The sequence below is a fragment of the Hyla sarda genome, chromosome 7 (assembly GCF_029499605.1).
Source record: "Hyla sarda isolate aHylSar1 chromosome 7, aHylSar1.hap1, whole genome shotgun sequence".
Lineage (NCBI taxonomy): Eukaryota > Metazoa > Chordata > Amphibia > Anura > Hylidae > Hyla > Hyla sarda.
Genome location: NC_079195.1, coordinates 23,410,117 through 23,432,978, shown reverse-complemented (window position 1 = coordinate 23,432,978; position 22,862 = coordinate 23,410,117). Strand labels below are relative to the sequence as shown.

The window sequence follows — 22,862 nt, the reverse complement described above, 5'->3', positions numbered from 1 at the left end:
AGAGGTAGCATCTTGTCACATGGAAGAGGTAGCATCTTGTCACATGGAAGAGGTAGCATCTTGTCACATGGAAGAGGTAGCATCTTGTCACATGGAAGAGGTAGCATCTTGTCATATGGAAGAGGTAGCATCTTGTCACATGGAAGAGGTAGCATCTTGTCATATGGAAGAGGTAGCATCTTGCCATATGGAAGAGGTAGCATCTTGTCATATGGAAGAGGTAGCATCTTGTCACATGGAAGAGGTAGCATCTTGTCACATGGAAGAGGTAGCATCTTGTCATATGGAAGAGGTAGCATCTTGTCATATGGAAGAGGTAGCATCTTGTCACATGGAAGAGGTAGCATCTTGTCATATGGAAGAGGTAGCATCTTGCCATATGGAAGAGGTAGCATCTTGTCACATGGAAGAGGTAGCATCTTGCCATATGGAAGAGGTAGCATCTTGTCACATGGAAGAGGTAGCATCTTGTCACATGGAAGAGGTAGCTTCTTGTCATATGGAAGAGGTAGCATCTTGTCATATGGAAGAGGTAGCATCTTGTCACATGGAAGAGGTAGCATCTTGTCATATGGAAGAGGTAGCATCTTGTCATATGGAAGAGGTAGCTTCTTGTTCAGGATCTAGAAGAAAGCAAGGTATAGGAAGTCATATATAATATGTACAAACCTTTGGTAAATAATTACAACCCATACATCCCCCCCATAGTGGTCACCAAAGATAAAATGATTACAAAACAGTGTACAGGCCATAGATGCCCCCATGACAAACCTAGTTTACCTGCCAGACAGTAATGCACATGCTGAGATTACCATAACGCTGTGGCTAACTTTTTGTGAACTGGCTAGTTCCTGTTGGAGTTTCCTTCTTCAACTACAAATTCCATAGTTCCTTGTTTGTTAGTGTGAGGTCACTTTTGTCCCTCCCACACATCAGCCACCCCGCCCATTGAAACACAAATGAGCTACATTCCATTCAAAAGACCAGTGTGTTCTAATCGGGTGCCTGCAGCTGTTGCAAAAATACAATTAGTTGCAGAATAATCTCTCTTCCACCCGGTGATCGCTCCACCCATGGAAGCAGAACAGGCTCCCTGTAATGACCTGACTAGTGATGTAATGTGTCAGTTGCACTACAACCTGGGAAAACCTGAGACTACATTAATTATGTATTCAGTTAAAAATAAACTTTGAGGCAAAAATCACAGCATTGTAAGACCACAGTCACACACAGGTACAGACACTATATTAGGAACTATAGTAACTTTACAGCCACTGAAGCATAGTCAAATGAAAACAAAAAATCCTGGAATATTTATTTACGGATGAATTCAAGGAAACCAAAGTGGTAGAAAAAATTACTGAAGATAGTGGCAAAATGTTACATGTGAATGCAGTTTTAACACTCATGTCACATGGAGTGCACACAAGACACTGGCTGTGGGGGCACTCTGGATGTCACTATGGGATCTTTCTGTCTGGTCACTGTCTGTGGGGGGAACTCTGGTTGTCATTATGGTTTTCCGCTGATAGGCTGCCTAATCTGGGGGGAAATCTTTTTGTCATAATGCTTCTAGCAGGTCACCAACTGTAGGGGGCACTCTGGTTGCCATTATGAGGCCTTGGGCTAGTAACCATTTGTAGGGAGACCTTTGGTTGTCATTAGGAGATCTCAGGCGGGTCCCGCTATGGGGAACTCTGGCTGTCATTATGAGGTCTCAGGTTGGTCACTGTCTGTGGTAACACTCTGGTAGTCATTTCTCTTACCGGTTGCTGTCTATGGGGGCACTCTGGTTTTCATTAAAAAGTTTCTAGCTGTTCACTATCTGTGGGTAAACTCTCGCTGTCATTATGAGGTCTCTCTTAGAGTCTATAGGGCACTCTGGTTGTAATTATGGTGTCTTTCTGGTTGGTCACTGTCGCTCGCTGTCATTAAGAGGTTTCGCTGACTGACTGCTGTCTCTGGGGGAACTAGTTGTCATTATAAGGATTCTGGCTGGTCACCATCTGTGGGGTCACTCTGGTTGTCGTAAGGTCTTCGGCTGGTCACCATCTGTAGGGCCACTTTGGTTGTCATTATGGTGTCTCTAGCTGGTTACTTTCTGTAGGGAAATTCTGGTTGTCATTATAAATGTCTTGAACTGGTCACGATCTCGGGGGGCACTCTGGTTGTCATGATCGTGTCTCTCTAACTGCTGTCTCTGGGGCACTCTGTATGTAATCACAGCATGTATGAAGCATGCAAACAGAGGTAAGGGTGAGGTTGAACACATGAGGTATGAGTAAATATGACAGATACCATGAGGCTCATTCTCGGTGTCCTCCACCATCTCGGTGGCCGTCGGGCTCGTCTGTGTAAGTTTTTGAGGATGCTGCAGAACACAAGCTTTGTACTGGGAATACTGGGGCTGCTCAGGTATGCTGCGAATGTTTCCCGTCTGGGGGTGAGAGCAAGTAAACTGCGCACCTTGTATATACATATCATTCCAAGGAGAGGGGTGAAAAGCAAGTCCACCTGCTGAAGACAGAGGACAAGAAAAAAGGCAGAATAAACAGCTACAAGATACACACACATAATAACCCCATTACTCCTGTCTGTTTTGACCTTAAAGGGGTACTCCACTGCCCCAGTGTTCAGAACATTTTGTTACGACCGCTGGGTGCGGGCTGCAGAGGCTGCATTGAGGAGTGCGGTGTGACGGCACAAGGGGCGTGGCCTTGACATTACGACCCCAGCAGCCCTCACCCAATGTTCGGGACAAAATTTCCCGAATGCTGGGGCAGTGGAGTACCCCTTTAATGACCAAGGAAAATGTTTAAAATCTGACACGTGTCCCCTTATTTGGTAATCACTTTGGAACGCTTTTACTTATAAAAGCAATTCTGAGATTGTTTTATCATGACAGATTATACTTTACATTAGTGGTAAATTTGGATATATTTAGCATTTTTAAATAGGACTTTTTTTTTCTAGATTTGACATCTTCTGCTTGTATGACAATTAGTCATGTAACACCAAATGATTAATTCACAACTACAATATGTCTACTTTATGTTCCCATCATTGGTTAAACATTCTTTCACTTTTTATTAAACAATTTTCAATACACAGCAAATATAAAAAAAAATTATACAGTGGAACAAGGTGCATAAGATCATAGGTAGAGAACACAGCATCACAGAGAGTGTAAAGAGCACATAAAGCTTCTTCACCCGTGACAGGTACCATAATCCCTATATTAACTCCCCCTGTCCCTCCTCCCCTTTCCCAAAGTAGAAAAGAACATTGGGGGAGACTTATCAAAGGATTGAGACTGTTTTTTCCTGTCTAAATTTGTCGCACAGAAAGTCGCAGTCTAAATATGTGCGACTTTTTTGCGACTTTTGCTTTAGAAGATTTTTAGAACATGATGCATTCTAGTCTATTTTAGACAGAAAAATGCCTTGGTGCTGAATTTATCTAAAGCGACTTTTGGCGAAACGTCGCATTGGACCAAACTACGCTGAAATGTCAGACCATGCTGCAGCAGGTTTAAATATAGTCTAAACCATAGATCCCGAAGTCTGTGCGAAGAATTTATCAAGAGCCGTGCGACTTTTGATAAATTAAGCGCACAATAGACCGGCCTAACCCTCTGTAGGTTGGTCTATATTGATGCGGGAAATAGACAAACTTTGATAAATCTCCCCCATAGTGTCTTAACGTCCACAAAAGTGCACTAGGGCATCCTAGAATAAAGTGACATCGGTCATCTCGCTGACATCAGGTAAAAAATAGGTGTCGTCGATGAGGAGACAGATTTACCACCCACCTCCTCTGGCTCCATACCATGTGAACTAGCAGAGAGTGCGGCTCCTCCCTTCAAGAGCCTCACTCAAACCCTGCGGGTGCTCCTCTGACTCCCAGGGGATGCGAACCGAGAGCCATAGTGCTCAAAAGAAACGGTCGGCCTGTATTTAGTATTACGTATCCATTAATCTTAGAGTACCTAGAGAACCTCTAAGAGATTCCACATTGTACCAAATGGTGTATCTAAATGGTCGCTCAATCTAAAAAATGTCCATTTTTGGGAAAAAACATTTAGTGCCAGTTTCTGAATGCCTCTTGGCATCCAAGCGATCTACTTCTAGAAACAATTTCAATTGGGCAATCAGCATAGACAAATCTACAGTGGTAGTATCTAACCATTTAGCAAAAAGACAACGCATGGCAACTACAAGGACTATATGGACAAACCGAGGTAACCTCTCCTCCCCTTCCCCTCCTTCCTCCGGTGGACGCAATTGGTGAAATAGGAGCGATTGCGGAGTAAAAGGGACCCGCACATTCCAATGATCCCATATGTACGACTGTATAATACACCAGTATATCGCTGAGCGTGAGCACTCCCAGATCCCATGATACATGTTTGTAAGTGGGGAACTACATTTAGGACAATGAGTGATCCTATAGGGCAGCATGGGCAACCTTGAAATACTGTATACTGTATGTCTGTCTCCACCTCTCATTGATAAAATGTTTCCGTGCAGCTGCTCACCTGCTCAACACTTCATCAGTAATGTCTGTGTCCCCTGTCCATCTTTCCCATGTCCGGAATACATGTGTAGGATCAAGCTTTAGAAAACGGTTACGGAAGGCTGCGTACAAATCAGAGATCGACCTTCACTGGGGTTCATGTCCTATAATGTCATCTAAAATGTGATTCGGGGCTTCTTTCGACAGATTCCGTAATCGAGATGAACAGAAGGCATGTACCTGATTGGCATAGAGAGTGTGGGACAGGGGGAGGTCAAAACATGCAGAACATTTCTCCCCGAGTGAGCCATCTACGGTCATTACTATGAATCAGTCGCCCCACCGTCTGAACCCCTCTAGAAAGCCACAATCACAACCATGGAGAAGATTTACCCTGCGGAAATTCTGGATGGTCAAGCAAGAGCATTTTTTTTGAATACCAGAAACGGAAGGCCAAAAACATTCACACTTCCTTCCAAGTCACTATGGTTTCTCTCAGTAGCACCAAGACCCTGATCCCCACCAGAAGTTTAGCATATGAAGTGTGAAGCAGTGCGAGTAGACTATGGGGCGGCCAGAGCTGCTTCCACCGCTAGATTGGAGAAGTAATTAGAGGAGTGCAGCCAATCAAGCGCGTGGCGAAACAACCTTGCTAAGCATGAGCTTCTGTAAAGCTATGCGTGGACACTTGCCCTGCCATAGGAAGCGTTGAAAGGCTGCATTGAGGCGTTTAATGTAGTCATGGCGAAGTAGAAGAGGGAGCGTTTGCAGAGGGTACAACAAGCGGGGGAAACTGATCCTTTTAACGAGATGGCATCTACCCAGGAAAGATAATGGTAAGAGCTTCCAGCACTTCAGCTCCACCATAATATGCTGAAAGAGTGGTGTGTAGTTAAGAGAATAGAGCATGTCAGGAGTCTTCCTTATGTGAATGCCTAGATACGTTATTGAAGAGGAGAGCAAATAGTGGGCCAGAGGTTCAATCGTCAGATCGAACAATAAAGGCGATAAGGGACAACCCTGACATGTTCCTTTTACTAGCTGGAGGGGGGTGGATAAGATGCCTGGGGTATGTACCCTAGCTGTGAGACCACAATATAGTCCGTCAATAAAGGAGCTAAATCGACCTACAATCCCAAACTTTGTCAGGACCAGCCGCAGCCAGTCCCACCGAACGTTGTCAAAGGCTTTTTCAGCATCCAAAGTAAACAATGCGGGTTGGTTTGCTGTCTGGAACTGGCCCCACACACTATCCAGGACTGCCTGCACCCTCCTAATGTTCGTGACCGCCGAGCGGGTCTTCCCAAGCCCCACATTAAGGTCACCAACAAGGGAAGGTAAAAATTTAGCCAGGCAATATGCCAGGATTCTTAGATAATGTTACGCCGAGCGCTCCGGGTCCCCGCTTCTCCCCGGAGCGCTCGCTACACTCTCTCCGCTGCAGCGCTCCGGTCAGATCCACTGACCCGGGGCGCTGCGATTCTGCCTCCAGCCGGGATGCGATTCGCGATGCGGGTAGCGCCCGCTCGCGATGCGCACCCCGGCTCCCGTACCTGACTCGCTCTCCCTCGGTCCTGTCCCGGCGCGCGCGCGCGCCGGGTCTTTGCGATTTAAAGGGCCACTGCGCCGCTGATTGGCGCAGTGATTCCAATCAGTGTCTTCACCTGTGCACTTCCCTATATCACCTCACTTCCCCTGCACTTCCCTGCCGGATCTTGTTGCCATTGTGCCAGTGAAAGCGTTTCCTTGTGTGTTCCTAGCCTGTGTTCCAGACCTCCTGCCGTTGCCCCTGACTACGATCCTTGCTGCCTGCCCCGACCTTCTGCTACGTCCGACCTTGCTTCTGTCTACTCCCTTGTACCGCGCCTATCTTCAGCAGCCAGAGAGGTGAGCCGTTGCTAGTGGATACGACCTGGTCACTACCGCCGCAGCAAGACCATCCCGCTTTGCGGCGGGCTCTGGTGAAAACCAGTAGTGACTTAGAACCGGTCCACTAGCACGGTCCACGCCAATCCCTCTCTGGCACAGAGGATCCACTACCTGCCAGCCGGCATCGTGACAGTAGATCCGGCCATGGATCCCGCTGAAGTTCCTCTGCCAGTTGTCGCTGACCTCACCACGGTGGTCGCCCAGCAGTCACAACAGATAGCGCAACAAGGCCAACAGCTGTCTCAACTGACCGTTATGCTACAGCAGTTACTACCACAGCTTCAGCAGTCATCTCCTCCGCCAGCTCCTGCACCTCCTCCGCAGCGAGTGGCCGCTCCTGGTCTACGCCTATCCTTGCCGGATAAATTTGATGGGGACTCTAAGTTTTGCCGTGGCTTTCTTTCCCAATGTTCCCTGCATCTGGAGATGATGTCGGACCTGTTTCCCACTGAAAGGTCTAAGGTGGCTTTCGTAGTCAGCCTTCTGTCTGGAAAAGCCCTGTCTTGGGCCACACCGCTCTGGGACCGCAATGACCCCGTCACTGCCTCCGTACACTCCTTCTTCTCGGAAATCCGAAGTGTCTTTGAGGAACCTGCCCGAGCCTCTTCTGCTGAGACTGCCCTGTTGAACCTGGTCCAGGGTAATTCTTCCGTTGGCGAGTATGCCGTACAATTCCGTACTCTTGCTTCAGAATTATCCTGGAATAATGAGGCCCTCTGCGCGACCTTTAAAAAAGGCCTATCCAGCAACATTAAAGATGTTCTGGCCGCACGAGAAATTCCTGCTAATCTACATGAACTTATTCACCTAGCCACTCGCATTGACATGCGTTTTTCCGAAAGGCGTCAGGAGTTCCGCCAAGATATGGACTCTGTTCGCACGAGGCGTTTCTTCTCCTCGGCTCCTCTCTCCTCTGGTCCCCTGCAATCTGTTCCTGTGCCTCCCGCCGTGGAGGCTATGCAGGTCGACCGGTCTCGCCTGACACCTCAAGAGAGGACACGACGCCGCATGGGGAACCTCTGCCTGTACTGTGCTAGTACCGAACACTTCCTGAGGGATTGTCCTATCCGTCCTCCCCGCCTGGAAAGACGTACGCTGACTCCGCACAAAGGTGAGACAATCCTTGATGTCTACTCTGCTTCTCCACGTCTTACTGTGCCTGTGCGGATGTCTGCCTCTGCCTTCTCCTTCTCTACTGTGGCCTTCTTGGACTCTGGATCTGCAGGAAATTTTATTTTGGCCTCTCTCGTCAACAAGTTCAACATCCCAGTGACCAGTCTCGCCAGACCCCTTTATATCAATTGTGTAAACAATGAAAGATTGGACTGTACCATACGTTTCCGCACGGAGCCCCTTCTAATGAGCATCGGATCTCATCACGAGAGGATTGAACTTTTGGTCCTCCCCAATTGCACCTCGGAAATTCTCCTTGGACTTCCCTGGCTTCAACTTCATTCCCCAACCCTGGATTGGTCCACTGGGGAGATCAAGAGTTGGGGGCCCTCTTGTTCCAAGGACTGTCTAAAACCGGTTCCCAGTAACCCTTGCCGTGACTCTGTGGTTCCTCCAGTAACCGGTCTCCCTAAGGCCTATATGGACTTCGCGGATGTTTTCTGCAAAAAACAAGCGGAGACTCTACCTCCTCACAGGCCTTATGATTGTCCTATCGACCTCCTCCCGGGCACTACTCCACCCCGGGGCAGAATTTATCCTCTCTCTGCCCCAGAGACTCTTGCCATGTCTGAATACGTCCAGGAAAATTTAAAAAAGGGCTTTATCCGTAAATCCTCTTCTCCTGCCGGAGCCGGATTTTTCTTTGTGTCCAAAAAAGATGGCTCCCTACGTCCTTGCATTGACTACCGCGGTCTTAATAAAATCACGGTTAAGAACCGCTACCCCCTACCCCTCATCTCTGAACTCTTTGATCGCCTCCAAGGTGCCCACATCTTTACTAAATTGGACTTAAGAGGCGCCTATAACCTCATCCGCATCAGAGAGGGGGATGAGTGGAAAACAGCATTTAACACCAGAGATGGACACTTTGAGTATCTGGTCATGCCCTTTGGCCTGTGCAACGCCCCTGCTGTCTTCCAAGACTTTGTTAATGAAATTTTTCGTGATCTGTTATACTCCTGTGTTGTTGTATATCTGGATGATATCCTAATTTTTTCTGCCAATCTAGAAGAACACCGCCAGCATGTCCGTATGGTTCTTCAGAGACTTCGTGACAATCAACTCTATGCTAAAATTGAGAAATGTCTGTTTGAATGCCAATCTCTTCCTTTTCTAGGATATTTGGTCTCTGGCCAGGGACTACAAATGGATCCAGACAAACTCTCTGCCGTCTTAGATTGGCCACGCCCCTCCGGACTCCGTGCTATCCAACGCTTTTTGGGGTTCGCCAATTATTACAGGCAATTTATTCCACATTTTTCTACCCTTGTGGCTTCTATCGTGGCTTTAACCAAAAAAAATGCCGATCCCAAGTCCTGGCCTCCTCAAGCGGAAGACGCCTTTAAACGACTCAAGTCTGCCTTTTCTTCGGCTCCCGTGCTCTCCAGACCTGACCCTTCCAAACCCTTCCTACTGGAGGTTGATGCCTCCTCAGTGGGAGCCGGAGCTGTTCTTCTACAGAAAAATTCTTCCGGGCATGCTGTCACTTGTGGTTTTTTTTCTAGGACCTTCTCTCCGGCGGAGAGGAACTACTCCATCGGGGATCGAGAGCTTCTAGCCATTAAATTAGCACTTGAGGAATGGAGGCATCTGTTGGAGGGATCAAGATTCCCAGTTATTATTTACACCGACCACAAGAACCTCTCCTACCTCCAGTCTGCCCAACGGCTGAATCCTCGCCAGGCCCGGTGGTCTCTGTTCTTTGCCTGGTTTAATTTTGAGATTCACTTTCGTCCTGCCGATAAGAACATTAGGGCCGATGCTCTCTCTCGTTCCTCGGATGCTTCAGAAGTTGAACTCTCTCCGCAACACATCATTCCACCTGACTGCCTGATCTCCTCTTCTCCAGCCTCCATCAGGCAAACTCCTCCAGGAAAGACCTTTGTTTCTCCACGCCAACGCCTCGGAATCCTCAAATGGGGTCACTCCTCCCATCTCGCTGGTCATGTGGGCATCAAGAAATCTGTGCAACTCATCTCCCGCTTCTATTGGTGGCCGACTCTGGAGACGGATGTTGTGGACTTTGTGCGAGCCTGCACTATCTGTGCCCGGGATAAGACTCCTCGCCAGAAGCCCGCTGGTTTTCTTCATCCCCTGCCTGTCCCCGAACAGCCTTGGTCTCTGATTGGTATGGATTTTATTACTGATTTACCCTCTTCCCGTGGCAACACTGTTATTTGGGTGGTCGTTGATCGATTCTCCAAAATGGCACATTTCATCCCTCTTCCTGGTCTTCCTTCAGCGCCTCAGTTGGCTAAACAATTTTTTGTACACATTTTTCGTCTTCACGGGTTGCCTACGCAGATCGTCTCGGATAGAGGCGTCCAATTCGTGTCTAAATTCTGGAGGGCTCTCTGTAAACAACTCAAAATTAAATTAAATTTTTCTTCTGCATATCATCCCCAGTCCAATGGACAAGTAGAAAGAATTAACCAAGTCTTGGGTGATTATTTGCGACATTTTGTTTCCTCCCGCCAGGATGACTGGGCAGATCTCCTTCCATGGGCCGAATTCTCGTATAACTTCAGAGTCTCTGAATCTTCCTCCAAATCCCCATTTTTCGTGGTGTACGGCCGTCACCCTCTTCCCCCCCTCCCTACCCCCTTGCCCTCTGGTCTGCCCGCTGTGGATGAAATTTCTCGTGACCTTTCCATTATATGGAGAGAGACCCAAAATTCTCTCTTACAGGCTTCATCACGCATGAAGAAGTTCGCGGATAAGAAAAGAAGAGCTCCTCCCGTTTTTTCCCCTGGAGACAAGGTATGGCTCTCCGCTAAATATGTCCGCTTCCGTGTCCCTAGCTACAAGTTGGGACCACGCTATCTTGGTCCTTTCAAAATTTTGTGTCAAATTAATCCTGTCTCTTACAAACTTCTTCTTCCTCCTTCTCTTCGTATCCCTAATGCCTTTCACGTCTCTCTTCTTAAACCACTCATCCTCAACCGTTTTTCTCCCAAATCTGTTCCTCCCACTCCTGTTTCCGGCTCCTCGGACATCTTCTCTGTCAAAGAGATCTTAGCCTCTAAAAAGGTCAGAGGGAAAACTTTTTTTTAGTGGACTGGGAGGGTTGTGGTCCTGAAGAGAGATCCTGGGAACCTGAGGACAACATCCTAGATAAAAGTCTGCTCCTCAGGTTCTCAGGCCCTAAGAAGAGGGGGAGACCCAAGGGGGGGGGTACTGTTACGCCGAGCGCTCCGGGTCCCCGCTTCTCCCCGGAGCGCTCGCTACACTCTCTCCGCTGCAGCGCTCCGGTCAGATCCACTGACCCGGGGCGCTGCGATTCTGCCTCCAGCCGGGATGCGATTCGCGATGCGGGTAGCGCCCGCTCGCGATGCGCACCCCGGCTCCCGTACCTGACTCGCTCTCCCTCGGTCCTGTCCCGGCGCGCGCGGCCCCGCTCCCTAGGGCGCGCGAGCGCCGGGTCTTTGCGATTTAAAGGGCCACTGCGCCGCTGATTGGCGCAGTGATTCCAATCAGTGTCTTCACCTGTGCACTTCCCTATATCACCTCACTTCCCCTGCACTTCCCTGCCGGATCTTGTTGCCATTGTGCCAGTGAAAGCGTTTCCTTGTGTGTTCCTAGCCTGTGTTCCAGACCTCCTGCCGTTGCCCCTGACTACGATCCTTGCTGCCTGCCCCGACCTTCTGCTACGTCCGACCTTGCTTCTGTCTACTCCCTTGTACCGCGCCTATCTTCAGCAGCCAGAGAGGTGAGCCGTTGCTAGTGGATACGACCTGGTCACTACCGCCGCAGCAAGACCATCCCGCTTTGCGGCGGGCTCTGGTGAAAACCAGTAGTGACTTAGAACCGGTCCACTAGCACGGTCCACGCCAATCCCTCTCTGGCACAGAGGATCCACTACCTGCCAGCCGGCATCGTGACAGATAATAACTTCACATCCTGGTTGATCAGGGATATGGGGCAATAGGAACCAGGTTCTAAAGGGTCCTTGTCAGGCTTAGGGAGTACCTTAATATATACTAGTTTCGCAGCCAGAGAGAGTATGCCCGTGCCTAATATTTCGTTAAAATACGCCGTTAAGGGAGGAAAAATGTGATCAAGCAGGAATTTGTAAAACTCGCCAGGATATCCGTCAGGCCCTGGCACTTTCCAATTCACCAAAGCGTGAATACTAGCTGCCACCTCTTCCATCTCCTCCCAGGATGGTGTGCGGTCCACTCGAGCCATTGATTGTATCTGCTAAAGATGCAAAGCAGGAAGAGTTGTCACCTTTAGGATCATAAACCTTATAAACGTGGTACCCTGTAAACTGTAAATGAGAAAAACGAGAATGTGGTGCGAGAACGACTTGTGAAGCAATGTTACCACTCCAGATTTTCCATCTGCCGCTGGACTGCCCAATACCTTGCCCACCCACAACTTCTCTGAAAATCCTGCTCCATTAGTCCTTCTTCAGGAAACGCACCTATGTCCGGACGCAGGAGTTTCAAAAAGCGCAGAATTTTCATGCGTTTTGTGGTGAGCGTAAACCCTGCTAATGACCCACAGGCGGCAAGGGAGAGTAGCCATGAACTAGACCAATCACTGAGAAGACAATAGCTATGAGAGTAAGGAGAGCATAACGGATAGGAGGACCAAAGGTGGGTGAAGGCGAGGAGGAGACATTGGAAGAAACCAAAAATACCAGAGAAAGGTAAAACAGAAAACGATCTGACGTCAAGCAGGGGTTTGTAAAACTTCGGGGAGAAGGGAGGCAAAAACCCAGAAACAAACAAAGACAACGTGAAAGAAGGCAAGAACAGAAACAGAAAAATACCCAGACAGACCTATCCCCAGAATAGAATAAGGGCGGCCATAAATTGGGTGAAGGACTCCACTTTTTTCGGACATGTGGGCAGCTAGAACTCCCACCCCAGACCCCCGAAAAACTAACCAACTGGGCTTTAACAACAGGGGAAGAATATATACGTAAAGAGGAGCCTCCAGGGGAATCCTACAGCAAATATAACTAGATATGTACCTATTGGAAGGGGATCCCTCAGTGGAACACAGGGAAATTAATGACCAGAGGAGATTATCTAACCACCACCCTGAAACAGCAGCCTGAGTAGTACATAATCGGGCAGTCCCTTTAAGGAACCGTCGAGGTGACGTGTAACAAAACCCCTGGCACAGAGTAAAAACACGTGGCAGTACATACATTACAATAACTAATAGAGGACAAATGGCACTAAACTAAGGCACAGTGTAGAATGATCCCCTGGGACAGTTAAAGAGTGCCTCTCTGGCCAACAGGAATGGAAACTATTCAAGAGAGGCATATCCCCACATTAAGAAAATTAGGATAGACAGTCACGTAGAGGATACTCAGTCTGGAGACGATGAACGGCTGCTCCTACTGCTGCTGCATCTCCCCGCCGACTAGCAACGTTTCCTTGAGTCAACCGGAGATCTCGTGCAGCTGGTCCTGGGTCTGGAAGAATGATGAGGAGGGCGCCCCAGTCTCTAAAAGAGGCAGAGTGACGGGATGGAGAGCGGGTGTTGCAGGCAGGTTCCCTCAAGAGCTCTGGTAAGGCAGCCTCCGCTGCGGCCAGGGTCTGGTAAGAAGAGAAGGAGCCATCTGATCTGAAAACTTTCAAAGTGGCTGGCTACTGGAGTTGAAAGTGTGGCTTTGAACAGTTCTGAGCCAATTTTACTATAGGCCCTCCGTCGCGTGGCAAGCTCCGCAGAGAAGTCTTCAAAAAGCAATATTTTATTGTTGCGGAAAGTGAGCGGGGAAGAGCGCTTCCTGTAAGCCCTCAGGAGCTCCACTTTATCATTATAGTCCAGCAATTTGAATATGATTACCCGGGGGAGTGAATCCTTGCCCTGTCGAGCCTGGGAGGGGCCTGAGTGAAGCCGTCCTACTCGATGTGCTCTCTCCACTCTGCATTTATGTGTAAGGCCAAGAGCCTTGGGTAAATCACTCTCGCAAAAGTCTTGCAGGTCTGAAGGATGGAGAGATTCACTGATCCCCACAATTTGTAAATTGTTGCGCAGGATCTGTTTTCCAGATCTTAGCTTTTCACTGACATAACAGAGGTCTGTTTCAGTTTGGCGAAGTCTGGTAGCAAGACCACTATTTTCATTCTCCAGCGCGAAGATGCGCTGCTCTGCCTCATCCAGACGACTCGCTTGAGCCCCTAAGTCCATTTGCAGTTGTGTTAACGTGGAACGGTGTTTTCCAGGGTTGTCTGTATAGTAGGAGTAATTAGCTTGACCAGGGTTGCCGCCAAGGTCTGAAGATTCATGGGGGAAGTAAATGAGACCTCCGAGGCCCCAACCAAGGGAGGGATCTGGGGGGTGCCGATGTCGTCTGGACGCACTCCTTAGGGGTGAACAATGGTTGACTGCTGGCGACCTCCATATCATCAGGATGGGGTTGAGCACCCTTAGAGGGCACCGAGTTAGCAACTGGGGCTGTTTGGAGCGCAGGTACAGTGGGGGGGGGGCACCACAGCTGGAGGACCGGACCAAATGTTGGGACCCTATGTTGAGATAGCGGTCAATGATGGGTTGCTACCGGGTCAGTAAAGGGGATGCCGTCTGCAACTTTAAAAGAGAGTAGAAAGAGTCTCCTGGGTAATACTGTAGCCTGCACAGTGCTGTCCTGGAACAATGATGGAGGTGGCTTCAGGGGTGACACGTGACTGTGCTGCGCAGAGAAGCTGCCCGTTCCTCTATGTAGTGTGGCAGGAGCGTATTATGGCAGATAAAGCAGCCCCTTATTTCTCCTGGGGCTGTCTAATGAAGGGTAACCTCTCACAGCCCCTGGTGTCTGGCCCCACTGCGTACCTCACAGGTGCCAGTGGCAGGCGGGAGGTTCACTGCAGCCTCCGCTGTGTCCCGCAGTTCAGAAGAAGATGGCGTCCCCTGCTGTTAGGCAGCGTGCGGCCGCCAGTGCTCCAGGACTCCTACTGCTGGCAGCAGATAAGCTGCGGGCTCCCTGTGATCCCCGAGGGCTCCAGGATCCCTGAGAGACTGGCAAGTGGGGAAGAAGAACCCCTCTTGGCTGTTGGTATTGTGCAGGTACAAGGTCCGGGGTGCGAGAGTTCCTGCGCTGCACTCCTCACATGCCCACGCCAGAACCGGAAGTCCACATTCTTTCACTTTTTTAGACTGTTAAAAGGTTTATACGTTTAGCAGCATTTTTCCTGATTTTTTAGAAAATTTCTAAATCTGATTTTTCAGGGACCAGTTCAGTTCTGAAGTGGATTTGAAGGGTATGTTAGATCCCACCATAAATCACCCCATTTTGAAAAATTGCACCCCTCAAAGTAGTCAAAATGACATGTAAGAAGTGTATTAACCTTTTAGACGTTTCACAGAAATGAAAGCAAAGTGAAGGCAGATTTTCTATTTTAATCCATTTTTTTCTGTAATACAGTAGGTGTTGACACAGAAATGCAACTCAAGATATATTCCCCTAATTCTGATGTATTTAGAAATATCCCATAAGTGGCCTTTTTGCGCTTCTTTTAGTTTAGGATATTTTGTTGGCATCATATAAAGTCACAGAGGCTTTGGGGCACAAAAATATTTTGCAGCATACTCTATGTCCCAGCTGAAGCACAGACTGGTACAAAGTCCAGGAAGTGAGGGTAGTACTAGCACTCCTATATGCTCACTCCTATTAGACTGCAGCATGAAAAAGGAGAGAAAAGGGTTACAGAGCAGCCTGAGTCATGCAGAGTGAGGGCCACGCCCCCTCCAGAGCACAAAATGACAAACTAAGTGAGCAACAAAAAGAAGGTATTTGTGAGAGACATATAGGTGCTAGACACATAATTATATGTACATGATTGGGATTAGCTACTGAGTAACAAATAACTTTTCTGCATTTTTTGTGTGGGATATAACAGGTACTCTTCAAGCCCTCGGATATAGAGTAGAAGGTTTCCTTTACATACAGCAAGCAGAGATTGTGAAAATGACAAGAAACAAATTATTTTAGAAAGTTGCAGAAAAATTACATTTTAACACAGGTTAATGTTTAGGTTACATGTTGCAATTTTAATAAAAGTGAAGAGTCACATTTGTTTAATCTCTTTTTCAGCATTTTGCCTGTGAAGAGGCGACTTTATTTCCGTGCAGTCTATTGTGTCTCTTCCTGCGCTTATTGTGTCTCGCCCGTCAGGCAGGAAATGTTTGCACACATTGTGATTGGGTCTATTAGACGCTTTAAGACTCATCAAGGAGGGAGCTCCCCGTCACCGCGCTGAAAGTTACTCATTGTTTAGGACAATTGGCTATTGTCTGCGAGGCAGATGAGGCGCGGTCTGAACAGACGAAATACTTGGAAATATAAAAAAGGGGATTTTTGGCCTTATGTAAATAAAGCTAACTAACTCTATCATGAAAAGTTCTGTAACTTTGTAATATGAATTGTGTTTTAATGATTTCATTATTATCAAAATCTATTATCCAAAAAATGAATGAATATTCTTGTTTACATACATGCCTCATCCTGCTCACAGCTGAGGGTTGGCTTTGTCTATATCTAGTCTAAATAATCTTTATGTCACTCAACGAAAGTCGCCATTTAACCCTAGCTTAAATGAAAACACTTTTTACTCCCTACTGCCCAATTTTGACGCAATTTGCAACGAAAACTAGCGCACATGGCTCCTCCAACAGGTTCGGAAAAGAAGTGTGGCTTCAAGAAAGTGAGAGTAGATTTAGATGTGCAAAAAATGTGCCAGAATCTGGCACAATTTAAAGGGGTACTCCAGGGAATTGAACTAATCCCCTATTTACAGTACAGGGGGATAAGTGTCTGATTGCAGGGGGTCCAACCGCTAGGACCCCTCACAATCTCCTGTATTCCTGTATGGGACAATCCAACTTACCGGTCTTTGGCGCGCTTCCATCCAATCACTGACTAAGGTGGGACAACTCTGCGGCTGGTGACTGGCTGAGTAGGCCATCACTTGCACTTGTCTTGGAAGGTGGGGGTTGGAGAGAGCAGATGATGTGCAAGTAGGATTGGCGCCGTAGGGAATATTGCGGGGAGTCCCAGCAGTCTGACCCCCCGCAGTGAGACATATCTCCTATCCTGTGGATAGAGGATAAGTTCAGTTCACTGGAGTACTTCTTTAAAGGGGTACTCCGCTGCCCCAGTGTTCAGAACATTTTGTTCTGAACACTTGGTGCGGGCAACGGAGGTCATGATGTCATACCACACCCCCTTCAATGCAAGTCTATGGGAAGCGGCATGGTGGCCATGATGTCACAACCCCTGCCGCCCGCACCCATCGCTCGGTGCAGCACAGAAATGGTGTGGGTCCCAGCTGCGGGACCCCATCGATCAGACATCTCATCCCCTTACCTTTGGACAGGGGATAAGATGTCTAGGGGTGGAGTACCCCTTTAAGTAAACTGATCAAAACTTAATCAGCCTGATACACGGATAAATCTGGTGAAAAGTTGAAAATTGTCCGTCTATAAATTGTTTTAGTAAATCTTGGCCTCAGAGTACAGCATATAGAATATTTGGGAAAGGCCAGCATCGATTGAGGATTACTCGGAGTCTACAGTAGACCAAAAATCCAGGAGAATATTGATATTACTTGTAATGCATTTTATTATATCAATACATATCAGTACACATTATTATTGTTACCTGTGCCTGGCTGCAGCACAATATGCCCGGCCGGACGCCCCTGCAGGTAGGTCCCTGGGTTTCCATATGCCAGCATGCCTGTGTTGTTGGCAGGAACAGCAAAGAAAGCCGTGTCCTCAGGAGAAGTTGGTGTGAGGCTGTGCACTGGATGGCGCTGGTACTGGGTGTACTGGGGCACCTGGAAAGCTCCTAGTTGGTTACTCTGGTGAAAGTATTGTGGACCGTATCTCATAGTCTCTGATATTGGGGACCTGCAAACAGAAGAGATTAGTCAGACAACAATACTACGACCACTCTCCAACAGTAACGTTTGTATTTGTTGAATTCCCCAAGAGTCGCCCCCTTCAGTTCCATTTCCAGACAGATCTGCTATGCAGGACTCTTCTAAAGCAACATGTCTAAGAAACAGATACTAGTCCCTTCAATGCTCCAGAAATGCTAGAAAGATAAAGTCATTTACATACTCCTGAATGTTATAGGTGAACATGTCGCCGTCAGATGATAATGGTGGAGTGCAACTGGTTTCTGGCGTGTCCAGCATCAGGGGAACCATGTGACTGCTGGGGTTAAAGGTCACAGACATAGGCAGTCCAACCCGCCTAAGCGGTGGTGGGCTGTGGAATGTGGGTGGGTACTCCTGGGATGGAGGTAGGCAGATGGCCCCTGGTGATCCCAGGCTGGGCCCTAAAGAAAGAAGAAGAACAATTACTATATAAATATCAGATTGAAGAAGCCACACACATTATAATGCTACAACGCCCATACACATGTCCCAGCGAAGTCACTGCCCAAACTCCATGCACAGTAAAGGGGTTGTCCGGCGAAATAAACAACCATGTGTATGGCATAAAAAGTATAATAAAGCAATTACTAATATCATGTTATTAGCCATCTTAATGTTATTAGAGATCTTCCATATTAGTTGTCTCTCTCCCTTGTAAGCTGTGAAAACACAGCACAGGCTTTGAATGCAGGGAGCTCTGTCCCTCCCCTCCCCTCTCCTCCTGTCAGCACAGGACAAGACCAGTGATGTGAAGGGGGAGCTGGTATTACTGCTCCTTAGATTTATGACTTATTGGATAAGACGGCAGTAAGCCGTTAAGAGAAAGGCTTCTTGCTGCCTTAACCTAAGGACCAAGGGCGTACAGGTACGCCTTTGCGCCCTGGTACTTAAGGACCAAGGGCGTACCTGGATATCGATCAGCAGGCGCCCTGCGCAAATGCCCAGGGGGGTCATCAGACCCCCCCCCATGTCGGTGATTGTCGCAAATTGCAAGTGAATTCACACTTGCGATTTGCGCGATGCCGGGTCATTACGGGTCTATGGTGACCCGGAAAATAAGGGGGATCGCTGTTGTCCAAGACACCCACGATCCCCCTGAAGGGATAGGAGTGAGGTGGCAGGGGTGCCACCCCTCCTATCTCTGCTATTGGTGGTGTAGACACGACCACCAATAGCAGATCGGGGGTGGGGGGGGGGGGGGGTTAACTTTCGTTTTCCCCATTCTGACCATCCACAATAGGCGGGGCAGGACGGGGTACCGAAAGGGGAACGGCGCCGAAGATCCACTTACCCTGCGGGCGACGATCGGTGTCAGTGATCGGCTCGGGCGGCATGTCGTACGGCAGAAGAGGACGGCTCCGACGGAAGCAGGTAAGTTGCTTAGCAACATCTATGGGACTACAGTTTGAGACCACTATACAGTGGTCTCTACACTGTTGCCCTCCAGATGTTGCAAAACTACAACTCCCAGCATGCCCAGACAGCTGTCATGCTGGGATTTCTAGTTTTGTAACAGCTGGAGGGTCACAGTTTGGAGATCACTGTGCTGTGAACTGTGGCCCTCTAGATCTTGCAAATCTACAACTCCCAGCATGCCCACATAGCAGTTTGCTGTCTGGGCATGCTGGCATTTGTAGTTTTGCAACATCTGGAGGTCCACAGTTTGGAAATCACTGTGCAGTGGTCTCTAAACTGTAGACCTCCAGATGTTGCAAAACTGCAAATCCCAGCATGCCCAAACAGCAAACAGCTGTCTCAGCATGCTGGGAGTTGTAGTTGCGTACCTCTAGCTGTTGCATAACTACATCTCCCAGCATGCCCTTCGACGATCAGTACATGCTGGGAGTTGTAGTTTTGCAACAGCTGGATGCACACTGGTTGGAAAATACTAAGTTAGGTAACAGAACCTAACTGAAGGTTTTCCAACCAGTGTGCCTCCAGCTGTTGCAAAAGTACAACTCCCAGCATGCATGGTCTGTCAGTGCATGCTGGGAGTTGTAGTTTTGAAACAGTTGGAGGTTTGCCCCCCCCATGTGAATGTACAGGGTACATTCCCACGGACAGGTTTACAGTGAGTTTCCTGCTTCAAGAATGACCTGCAGCTAATTTTTTGCCGCAGCGCAATCTCCTAGCGGTAAGCTCATTGTAACCCGCCAGTGCGAATGTACCCTAAAAACACTACACTACACTACACTAACACATAATAAAGGGTAAAACACTACATATACACCCCCTTACACTGCCCCCCCCCCCCCAATAAAAATGAAAAATGTATTGTTCAGCAGTGTTTCCAAAACGCAGCCTCCAGCTGTTGCAAAACAACAACTCCCAGCATTTCTGGACAGCCACTGACTGTCCAGGCATGCTGGGAGTTTAGCAACAGCTGGAGGCACCCTGTTTGGGAATCACCGGCGTAGAATACCCCTATGTCCACCCCTATGCAATCCCTAATTTAGTCCTCAAATGTGCATGGCGCTCTCTCACTTCAGAGCCCTGTCGTATTTCAAGGAAATTTCGGGAGAAATTGCACTACAAATTTTGAGGGGCTTTTTCTCCTTCTACCCCTTATGAAAAGGAAAAGTTGGGGTCTACACCAGCCTGTTAGTGTAAAAAAAATAAAAATTTTACACTATCATGCTGGTGTTGCCCTTTACTTTTTATTTATTTTCACAAGAGGTAAAAAAGACCCCCAAAATTTGTAACGCAATAACAAATGTCGCAATACCCACATGTGACCCCATTTTGGAAACTACACCCCTCACGGAATGTAACAAGGGATATGGTGAGCCTTAACACTTCACAGGTGTTTGACGAATTTTCATTAAAGTTGGATGGGAAAAATAAAAAAATTTCACTAAAATGCTGGTATTACCCAAAATTTTTCATTTTCAAAAGTATATAAATACCCCATATGTGGATGTAAAGTGCTCTGCGGGCGAACTACAATGCTCAGAAGAGAAGGAGCGCCATTGGGATTTTGAAGAGAAATTTGTCCGGAATTGAAGGCCACATGTTTTTACAAAGCCCCAATAGTGCCAGAACAATGGACCCCCCCCCCCCACATGTGACCCCATGTTGGAAACTACACCCCTCACGTAATGTAATAAGGGGTACAGTGAGCATTTACCCCCCACAGATGTCTGACAGATTTTTGGAACAGTGGTCCGTGAAAATGAAAAATTTAATTTTGCATTTGCTCAGCCCACTGTTCCAAAGATCTGTCAAATGCCAGTGGGGTGTAAATGCTCACTGTACCCCTTATAAAATTCTGTGAAGGGTGTAGTTTCCAAAATGGGGTCACATGTGGGGGTTCCACTGTCCTGGCACCACGGGGGGCTTTGTAAACGCACATGGCCCCTGACTTCCATTCCAAACAAATTCCCTTTCCAAAAGCTCAATGGCGCTCCTCCTTTTCTGAGCATTGTAGTGTGCCCGCAGTGCACTTGACGTCCACACATGGGGTATTTCAATACTCAGAAGAAATGGGTTTACACATTTTGGGGGTCATTTTCTCCTATTACCCCTTGTAAAATTGTAAAATTTGGGGAAAAACCAGCATTTTAGTGAAATTTTTTTTTTTCATTTACACATCCAACTTTAACAAAAAGTCGTGAAATACCTGTGAAGTGTTAAGGCTCACTGTACGTTCCTTGAGGGGTGTTGTTTCCAAAATAGTATGTCATGGTTTTTTTTTTTTTTTTTTTTTCTGTTCTGGCACCATAGGGGCTTCCTAAATGAGACATGTCCCCAAAAAACCTTTTCAGCAAAATTTGCTTTCAAAAAGCCAAATGTGACTCCTCTTCTGAGCATTGTAGTTTGCCCGCAGAGCATTTTACGTCCTAACATGGGGTGTTTCCATACTCAGAAGAGATGGGGTTACACATTTTGGGGGGCATTTTCTCCCATTACCCTTTATAGAAATGGTAAATTTGGGAAAAAAACTGCACTTTAGTGAAAAAAAATGTTTTTTCATTTACACATCCGACTTTAACGAAAAGTCATCAAACACCTGTGGGGTGTTAAGGCTCATTGGACCCCTTGTTACGTGCCTTGAGGGGTGTAGTTTCCAAAATGGTAGGCCATGTGGGGGGTTTTCTGCTGTTCTGGCACCATAGGGGCTTCCTAAATGTGACATGCCCCCCAAAAACCATTTCAGAAAAACTCACTCTCCAAAATCCCATTGTTGCTCCTTCCCTTCTGAGCCCTCTACAGCGCCCGGCGAACACTTGACATACACATGAGTTATTTCGTTACTCGAGAGAAATTGGGTTACACATTTTGAGAGGTTTGTCTCCTATTACCCCTTGTAAAAATTCAAAAACTGGGTCTACAAGAACATGCGAGTGTAAAAAATGAAGATTTTGCATTTTCTCCTTCATTTTGCTGTTATTCCTGTGAAACACCTAAAGGGTTAACACACTTACTGAATGTCATTTTGAATACTTTGAGGGGTGAAGTTTTTATAATGGGGTCATTTGTGGGGTATTTCTAATTTGAAGGCCCTTCAAATCCACTTCAAACATGAACTGGTGCATGAAAAATTCCGATTTGCTGCTATACTTTGAAGCCCTCTGATGTCTTCCAAAAGTAAAAACATGTCAACTTTATGATGCAAACATAAAGTAGATATATTGTATTTGTGAATCAAAATATAATTTATTTGGAATGCCTATTTTCCTTATAAGCAGAGAGCTTTAAAGTTCGAAAAATGCTAAATTTTCTATTTTTTCATCAAATTTTGGAATTTTTCACCCAGAAATGATGCAAGTATCGACAAAATGTTACCACTAACATAAAGTAGAATATGTCACGAAAAAACTGTCTCGGAATTAGAATGAAAGATAAAAGCATCCCAGAGTTATTAATGCTTAAAGTGACAGTGGTCAGATGCGCAAAAAACGCTCTGGTCCTACAGTGAAAATTGGCCTGGTCCTTAAGGGGTTAACTAATGAGTCATAAATCTAATGAGCAGCTCATCCTTTCACATCACTGGTCATATCCTGTGCTGACAGAAGGGGAGGGAGGAGAGGGAGAAGAGGTGCAAGCTCTCTGCTTTAAGAGCCTGTGACATGACGTCACAGTTTACAAGGTAGAGAGACAGCTAGATTTCTTGACACTTGCAGCTAGGGGATCAAAAAGGACGCTCGAGAGCCACATGTGGCCATAATTGGTATATGCAACTCAACATATCCTGCATTCTTGATTGGCAACCTGTGCCACTGTACACACACCTGCATTACTGTTGCTTGAAGTGCAAGAGGATCCATGCTGAGAAGAGATCTCGACTGAGTGAGACCTCTGAAGAAGTGCACCAGGCACCAGAGACAACCTATAAAAGAG

At 47.3% G+C, this 22,862-nt stretch overlaps 1 protein-coding gene across 1 annotated transcript in view; it reads right to left on the bottom strand.

Annotated features, from left to right (window-relative positions):
- Positions 1 to 515: 515 nt before the first annotated feature.
- Positions 516 to 22,862, bottom strand: part of LOC130283091 (homeobox protein NOBOX-like) — a gene marked incomplete at its 5' end in the record, with an annotated part of 45,517 nt that continues 23,170 nt past the window's right edge. Inside the window, 5 exons of the mRNA XM_056532281.1 lie at positions 516 to 623; positions 2,299 to 2,517; positions 17,240 to 17,490; positions 17,704 to 17,923; positions 22,754 to 22,851. Coding sequence (XP_056388256.1) covers positions 592 to 623; positions 2,299 to 2,517; positions 17,240 to 17,490; positions 17,704 to 17,923; positions 22,754 to 22,851 — 820 coding nt within the window. The remainder of the gene's footprint in view (positions 624 to 2,298; positions 2,518 to 17,239; positions 17,491 to 17,703; positions 17,924 to 22,753; positions 22,852 to 22,862) is intronic.